The 9,133-nt window shown below is 47.7% G+C and overlaps 1 protein-coding gene across 1 annotated transcript in view; it reads right to left on the reverse strand.

Annotated features, from left to right (window-relative positions):
* Window positions 1–2,012: 2,012 nt before the first annotated feature.
* Window positions 2,013–9,133, reverse strand: part of meis1b (Meis homeobox 1 b) — a gene marked incomplete at its 3' end in the record, with an annotated part of 47,884 nt that continues 40,763 nt past the window's right edge. Inside the window, exons 8-9 of the mRNA XM_079511929.1 lie at window positions 2,700–2,845; window positions 2,013–2,108 (exon numbers count right to left, since the gene is read on the reverse strand). Coding sequence (XP_079368055.1) covers window positions 2,013–2,108; window positions 2,700–2,845 — 242 coding nt within the window. The remainder of the gene's footprint in view (window positions 2,109–2,699; window positions 2,846–9,133) is intronic.

Raw genomic sequence — 9,133 nt, forward strand, 5'->3', positions numbered from 1 at the left:
TGTGTCTGGGTGTGTGTCTTCTGTGTGTGCAGAAGAGTAGTGTGTGACCTGAATTTCCACATTCAGGATGTGTACATCGTTCAAACACCTTTCCTGTAAGGCTTCGAAAGCACGGGAGGGGGTGGGGGTCGTTGTGGGGCTATGTCAACCAGTTTTGTGTGTGTTTTGGGTTTAGGTGTAGCGCGGCTTGGAAAAGAGGCGGTTTCTAAGAGGCGGCACAGAGTCTACGTGTGTGTGTGTGTGTGTGTGTGTGTGTGTGTGTGTGTGTGTGTGTGTGTGTGTGTGTGTGTGTGTGTGTGTGTGTGTGTGTGTGTGCGTGCAGGTGCATATAGCCATAGAGTGATATTATGTCTGACTTTACACTTAAGACCATGGGGGATCTAATTATAAACTCATTATCTCATATGTAGGACTGACAGAATCAGAATCAATCTAATATGAGCCTTCAAACCTGGAATGTCTAATATGGATCACTGTTTTACGCGAACAGACGACATTTACTCAGGTTACTGTCACTTCCAATTACATTTAACACCTGTTCTGTATTCCTTCATTTGCAGAAATTATATGTATCTTTAAAAACCATTCCGTTTCACACTTTTCCTCGGCTGCAGAAACAATTGAATCAGCACCCCCGCTCGCCCATCTGGAATTAATAACCTTCCATCTATGCCATCTCATCCCATTGAAGAATTTGCATGCATTTCTGTTCGTATGCATTTCCTGTAAACTGCCATTGCGCTTCCCCGTGCATGACATATGTTGCAAGCGCACACAAAGAGCGAGGTGTGACTTGATTTTACTCCCCGCTGATTTATTGGAGATAAGTGCACGTGTGTCGCCGGCGCATCGGGATCGCATTGCCTCTGCGGTGAGAGGGAGAAGAGGAAGTGAGAAGTAGGGCCCGTCAGTTGTGAGACTGCTGCTATACCACTTCAATACAACCCCAGCAGTGGTGGGAAAAGTACTCAAACGTTGTGAACGTATCAATACTGCAAAGTAAAACTAGTCCGTTACAAGTAAAAGTCCAGAATTATAAAATGACTTGAGTAAAAGTACAAAAGTGTTGGTATCTAAATGTACTTCAAATACCAAAAGTAGAAAGTACTCACTATGCAGAATGTCCCATTTCAAGTTTTCAAATGTATTACAAATATTTTGAAAATGGCAGATCTACAAGCTCACAATGCTTGTCGATCTGAAGTTGTTCTACAAAGTTAACTAGTAACTAAAGTGTTCCCACTGTCATCCACTTGAGTTAGAATTATTACTGGAGTGCCGTGATTTTTGTACTTTTTCAGTTTTGTATGTGTCTATGGAGTTAACATCACTTTAATAGACCCCCAGGGGTGGTTATAGAATCATAATCTATAGGTTTCTTCCTGAAAGCTGAAAGCCTTTGAGTCAAAAGGCCCAATCGAAATGACAATGACAGTGACATCACAATATCATCCCCTCCTCTAACCCCTCCCCCTTTATCATACGACAGCTGTGGGTGTGGCTTCAGTTCAGGTGAATCACCACCCACCTGAAATACAGTATACATAATGAACTAGTGGGTGTGTCTTTCTCCTAGTAAAGTCATAGTACCTGATGATCATGTTTTAGGGGAGAACAAAATCACGGCACTCCATCTTTAAAATGATTATCTTTATAGTTATAGCTATAGCTAGGTGTGGAAAGCCCTTTAACTCTCATCCTCAACCTAACTTCCATCTTCAACGGTCACCATGGTCAGGAACAGTGCCCACAAGTTGTGTCAAAGCTATTTTCCCACGCTTGCTTTTTTCCAAACAATTCACAACAACACTCTCTATACTGCCACAAGCATGCACAGAATAGTACTGGTATACTCGCCGATAAGTCAAGGGTAAAGTTAAAAAACCACAGGCCTTCGCGGAATCCCAGTCGCCTGATAAATAATGACAGATTGGTTTTTAATAATGTTCATCTATCTGTGTGCGGCATTTATGGCCGATGGCGCGTTTCTCGGGCTTCAAGCTTATTGGGTTTCACCAGGCGAGGAGTGAGAGAGCGCAGCGCTGGAGAGAGATGGCCGGTAGATTACACAGAGCCCGCTCTTTGATGTGTCCCGCCGGCCGTGCGAGCTGGGAGGAATTGTATAGATGAGAAGGGAGCTGGTGGTGTGTGTGTGTGTGTGTGTGTGTGGGACTGCGTGTGTGCGTGCGTGCGTGCGTGCATGCGTATAGAAGTCTGTGTGAGTAGAGCCCAACTTATACTTGCCGAAAATGACTGGTTTTCAGTAAGCAACAGCGCCATGTGACAAAATATATATATTGTGTGTGTGTGTGTGTGTGTGTGTGTGTGTGTGTGTGTGTGTGTGTGTGTGTGTGTGCGTGTGTGTGTGTGTGTGTGTGTGTGTGTGTGTGTGTGTCAGAGAGCGAGAGAGAGCCTATGGCTCAGACCGATCACACATACACACACACGTGTGACCCGGAAGTCATTAGACTCACATGGATAAAAGTGATCTCACGACACGAAAATGTTGCCGTTGTTTTCTGGAAGACTGAAATAACTAATAACCAAAAATAGGCTATTATATCTACAAGCTTTGTATCTTGTAGATAATCTATTTTCGGTGCAGGACACACTTCTATAGAAGACATGCTGACTTCTACGGAATCCAAATGACTGGAATCAGTCGTGGCGACGAGAACTTTTGAATCCATGAGACTCACTGTTAGATGCTGGAAGAGCCAGGCCCTCATGATGTTGGTGGCCACCTTGGGAAAGATGCCTCGCTTCTTGTTGCGCTTCTTCTCCTTGTCGGGGTCGTCGTCGTCCCCCGTGCTGGGCGAGGCCACGCTGTTGTCCAGGCCGTCACCTGGTGTGTCACGTGACGGGAGGGGAGGAGGGGGGGGGGGGGGGGGGGGGGAGAGAGAGAGAAAAAAGAGCGGGAGATTAGACGCCGCCGTTTGTTTGTTTACTTTCCGGAGCGGTTCATGTGCCTCAGCGTTTCAAAGGGAATAAATATGATTTCCAAAGGAATTCAAGGGGGGCTTTGTACGCGCAGACATTAAGGCTATAGAAGCACAACAATGGGGGGGGGGGGGGGGTGCAGAGAATGGCTGGAAACCTGCAGCACCAGAGAAACCCCATTCATTTTTAATCCTTTTTTTTATTTTTTATTTTATAAATAACCCTGCCTTTCATTTTTCGATTCCCCCACTGCTGCCGAAAACACGGCGAGCTCCGGCATCTCGTCGAGAGAGAGAGCGGTGGGGGGAAGGAAGCACAAAGGACTTGTAAGGTCGCATTTCCCCACTCTCCCATCCCAGCCCGCGCAGAATTGAAAATGACAGAGGGATTTAAGTCTTTATTATCCTGAGGGGGAAATAGTTATTGAAGCGTCAAGCCCGACGCTTTACGCCGTTTTACCTGGGGTGGAAGAGTTACACAGCGCTACAAAAGGGGAGGTTAAGAGCATCGGGTGGGGGTGGGGGGGGTCAGCAAAGGAAAAGGTGGTGCGGGTGGGGGGGGGTGCTTGGAGTCGGAGACACAAACAGCGCTAACAAAGCTAGCTGCTTTTCATAACAATGCCATTCGGCGGGTGCTTACAGCAACCTGTAGGGCTTCGATAAGGCTCTATTTGAGACCGTCTAACCTCACCTAAGGGAAACACTGAGACAGCTTAGTGTGTTTGAGCACCGAGGGGTGGGGGGGTGAACGCAAAAGGCAAAAAGATGCTCCGAGGAGGCCTTTTCTCCGCCTGTCGCTCTCGCTCTCCCCCGCTGCATTCAAACACGGAACACAGCATACACACAGCATCCGTTTTCAAAACTCCCAATTATACTGTACGCTTTCTGCCCAGCTCCAATGAAGAGAACCCCCCCCTCTCTCAGACACTACCACCACCATTTAAGGTCATGCAAAGCTAATTGTTATTATCATTATTCAGAAACCTAGCCCTTTTTTCCCAAAGAGCCAGCCCGTCTTTGGGGAAAAAAACGATAATAAATGAAACATGAAGCGAGGTAAACAAGTGGCAGCCCCTCAACGCTGGAAATTTCAATGGCACGATAACTCACTTTTGTCCCCCGCGCCTCGCTCAGCTGGCAAGACGTGGGAAGGATAGGGGTGTGGGGGGTGTGTGTGTGTGTGGGGGGGGGGGGGGGGGGCTGCTAAAGCAGCGCTCAGAATTGGATCCAGTTATTTATTGATTACACACAAAGCACTTCTAAAGCTGCTGGGTCTATTCAGTGCGTCGGGACTGGAAAACTGCGTTTGGATCAGCCTTTTCCGCTACCTCGGTTAACTCGCAGAGGGCGACACCCAGCACCTAGCTACACCTAAGCCCCGGTTCATCGATAATTAATGGGGATGTTGGCGCTAATCCGGTTGGAGATGACTTTTTTCCAGCCTGCCGCATCAATGGAATAATCAAGGGTCTAAAACCCAGGCCTTTGCTCCCCATTACCTCAGGCAAAAGAATTCCTGAAAGCATGCCTGGAGGGCACCTGAATTATATACACCATTAGTAGAGAGGCAGCCTCTCTCCAATCCATATGAAACATTCCTGGATGGATCTCTCTCTCCATCTCTCAATTCCCCCCCCCCCCCCTCTCTCTCTCTCTCTCATTTCTTGCTTTTCTTTTCTCCCTCTGACTTTTCTCCCCATCTCTACCTCTTCTTCCTCATCTCTCTCTCTCTCTATCTCTCTCTCTCTCTCTCCCACCATCTCTGTCTCTCTGACTCGGCTGGCAGAAGGAGATGCATATGCAGACATATTGAAGGCTTTTTAATGAAGCAGCCACTCTGTGAAGTGGTGAGGGTATAGGAATGAACGACGGCCGCACACGCGCACGCACACACACACACGTGCACATACACATTAACACATAATACGTATATACACGTTAACGCGTATACATACACTCAAACACACACACGTGTGCTTATGCACTCAAACAGCACATATGCATACAGTATCAATAATACTCCTCAGCACGCGCGCGCACACACGCACACACACACGCACACACACACACACACACACACACACACACACAGACACGCACACACACACACAGAGACCAAGAGACACACAGAGCCTTTCACAAGTCAAACGCACATGCTCAGAACCCTATGCCAGCTGTACGTGCACAGCCACGTTGCTAATGTCCCTGCCCCTCCCCCACACCGGCATAAAAACACACTCACATGGCTAGTTTCAATTACATCATTAGGCCCAGACCAACGCAGCCGGGGCTTAACGAGGCCGTTAGTCCTGCCTACTGTTTCAGGGCTAAACACAGCCCACTCTGTACGGCAGGGCTTCTCAGTGGGGTCCGGCCGGGGACTCCCAGGGTAGAACAATCAGAATATAAAATGGTATGTCTGAGTTATGTTAAAGACCCAACAGAAATAAAGGTCCTGTACTGGTGTCAGAAGTTTAACCAAACTGTGTTGCAGAACAAAAGGAAAACACAAAACTGTTGCTTTTGAAATTAAGTTGCAATATCTTTATCTGACTTATACTTAGTCAAACAAAACAATAATTCAATTCAATCGAACAATGAATAGGTTTCAGTACAAATGTAAAAAAAAAAATCAATCTCTGATGATGCAATCGATCCGATCAGGAGATGATGAGGAGAAAAAAGTATATTCCTCACCCAACTTTCAAGTCAGGAGACCACAGCAGGTTCCCCTTTGTCCAAAAGCTCTGAATGGATTCAGAACTAAACCCTCAGAATTGTTCTTTGACCAAACTTTGGCCGCCTCACTTCCTGTACTTTTTCTAGCTGTTCCTGGTACTTCACTTCCTGGAACTATTGATAATATGCTTTTTCCCCCACAGCTCCCTCTATGATCAAACCTTGTCAACAGAAAACGAATGACTATGGTTGAACTACACAAAACACATTATTTCCGTATTCATGGGTCAAATATTCAACCATATTTTAACAAATATATCCACTTGTTACACCAGGTATGTTATGTTTCATTTTCTTTCAATACTATACCAGGACAGGAAATACATTTCTTCACACATTCACATAACAATGTGTTGAGCTTGTAGATCGGCTATCTTCAGACGCGCAACACAGGCACCCGACTGAGTATAAATCCAGCCTATACGGCCTGCCTCTCTCTTTCTCACCTCACTCACTCTGTTTTTCTACACCTCCCTCAATCTCTCGCACTCTCTCCATCTCTTTTACTCTCCGCTTCCGTCCATCCCACCCCCTCCATCTCTATTTTATTCACTCGGTGTGTGTGTGCGTGTGTGTGTGTGTGTGTTTGAGGCAGAGGGGAGAGCAGAGCGGAGCTGTAATCTTAGACCAGATTTTCATTGGAAGCAAATGCTTTCAATCCGGTGTAAAGACCAGCTCATGTTCAGCAAAGCCTACAATAACAAACCCAGGGGCTCGTCCCATGTGAGTTGGGAAAACAGAAGCAAACGCCAGGAGTACCAGGACCGTCTGTGTGTGTGTGTGTGTGTGTGTGTGTGTGTGTGTGTGTGTGTGTGTGTGTGTGTGTGTGTGTGTGTGTGTGTGTGTGTGTGTGTGTGTGTGTGTGTGTGTGTGTGTGTGTATGAGTGAGTTTGAGCGTGAGTGACTGAGTGAGTGAGCTAGTGAGCGAGTGAGTGAGATTGTGCGAGAGAGAGAGATAAAGAGGGGGAGAGAGAGAGAGAGAGAGAGAGAGAGAGAGAGAGAGAGAGAGAGAGGCAGGCCAGACCCGGGAGAGGTGAGAAATACTGAGCAGAGGGGAGAGATGGGAAATGAGAGAAGGGGAGTGTGAGAAAAATGAGACAGGAAGCAGAGAAAGAGAGAGAGAGAGAGAGAGAGAGAGAGAGAGAGAGAGAGAGAGAGCGAGAGAGAGAGAGAGAGAGAGATATTGAGCATAGAAAAGAAAGAGTGGAAGGAGAGCAACTAAAATATTTTCTATATTTTTTTTCTTTATTTTTTTACTGATGAACGACTGTGAGAAAGCATCAAATCAAATTCATTGTTCAAACACATTAAAGTCATGACGTCTCCCTGCCATAATACTCCTACCTAAGACTGTAAATCCTGTGTCTGATGTGTGTGGGAGAAGGCGTCTGGGGGCATCAATTTGATCAGAATTTCCATTTTTGCTGCAATTTGATCCCAATTGTATCAACAAGGTCTGGGGTCTAATTTCTGTCTTTCACAAATCTCCACTGAGGAGAGGAGAGGAGAGGAAGAGAAGAGGAGAGGAAGAGAAGAGAAGAGAAGAGAAGAGAAGAGAAGAGAAGAGAAGAGAAGAGAAGAGAAGAGAAGAGAAGAGAAGAGAAGAGAAGAGAAGAGAAGAGAAGAGGAGAGGAGAGAAGAGAAGAGAAGGTGAGTGAGTGAGTGAGTGAGTGAGTGAGTGAGTGAGTGAGTGAGTGAGTGAGTGAGTGAGTGAGACATTTCCCCATATTGGGGAAATGTCAGTGGTGTTACCTCAGCTTCCAGACAGTCAAAGGAGAGAGAGAAAGGTAGAGGGAGAGAGAGGTAGAGGGAGAGGGAGGTAGAGGGAGAGAGAGGTAGAGGGAGAGGGAGGTAGAGGGAGAGAGAGGGAGGGAGAGGGAGAGAGGGAGAGGGGCAGGGGGAAAAGAGAGACGATGGAATATTGAGTGAGAGTGGATAAAAGAGGGAGAGAGGGAGAGGTGGAGGATTGAGGCACTGAAGGAAGAGAAGATAATGGTTAGAAGAGGACACGAGTGTGAGAGAAGAGAGTGCTAAAACACAGCTGTTAATCGATGAGCAGTCAGTCATCCATGCACCCAGATAGACAGATGAACGCCACATCAAAGATGAAAGATAGATGTAGGCTACTGTACACACCCCGGCCTCCCTAATTCTGCGAAAAAGTTGTTAAATATTGAACAGATCTACAAACATGTCGCGATGCACGTTGTATGCTTGTAGATCCGCTATATTCAAATAGCCAAAGCGGTGGTTTACTCTGAGAGCTCTTATTCATTATACATCATCATACATCATCTCATGAACAACTGAATTTAAGTGATTGGTTCGCCGATTTGTTCGTCTACATCTGACGTAAATGTCCCTTCAATGTCAAGCCAGACAGCCAGCCAGCCAGTCAACCAGTCAACCAGTCAGCCAGTCAACCAGCCAGCCAGTCGGCCAGTCGGCCAGCCAGTCAACCAGTCAGCCAGTCAACCAGCCAGCCAGTCAGCCAGTCAACCAGCCAGCCAGTCAGCCAGTCGGCCAGCCAGTCAACCAGTCAGCCAGTCAACCAGCCAGCCAGTCAGCCAGTCAGTCAACCAGTCAGCCAGTCAACCAGCCAGCCAGTCAGCCAGTCAACCAGCCAGTCAGCCAGTCAACCAGTCAGCCAGTCAACCAGTCAACCAGTCAGCCAGTCAACCAGCCAGCCAGCCAGTCAACCAGTCAACCAGTCAACCAGTCAACCAGCCAGCCAGCCAGCCAGCCAGTCAGCCAGTCAGCCAGTCAACCAGTCAACCAGCCAGCCAGCCAGTCAACCAGTCAACCAGTCAGCCAGTCAACCAGCCAGCCAGTCAACCAGTCAACCAGACAGTCATACAGTAAGCCATTCAGTCATACAGCTAGTCACCCAGCAACCCAATGGCCATACTGTACACAGTACAGCTGAGCAGCCATTTGTTCTGTGACTGTTTTCCGCAAGCACGGCCTCATTAAGTGGGTTGGCCAGTCTGTGACCGAGGGCAGACATGCATACATGCATACCACACACACACACACACACACACACACACACACACACACACACACACACACACACACACACACACACACACACACACACACACACACACACACACACACACACACACACACACACACACACACACACACACACACACACACACACACACACACACAGGGCTAGCTGGCCTGGCTGCAGCCGTCCCAACGCACCAGGACAAACTGCCACGGGCACAACTGTGGGCTTGGCCCTGCTGATCGGCCATGACAGTGGCATCTTCACAACTAGCTGGAGGAGCGGGGGCGGGGGAGGGGGGGGGGGGGGTTTGGTGAGGGTCAGAGGGAAGTGAATCAATCAGGGATTGAAGGGAAGCCGGTCTGTGTGTGAGCGTGATTGTGTGTGTGTGCGTGCGTGCACGCAAGTGTGTGTGTGCGTATGCATGGAGGGCATGGTC

The sequence above is a fragment of the Electrona antarctica genome (assembly GCF_951216825.1).
Source record: "Electrona antarctica genome assembly, chromosome: 10".
NCBI classification, from domain to species: Eukaryota; Metazoa; Chordata; class Actinopteri; order Myctophiformes; family Myctophidae; genus Electrona; species Electrona antarctica.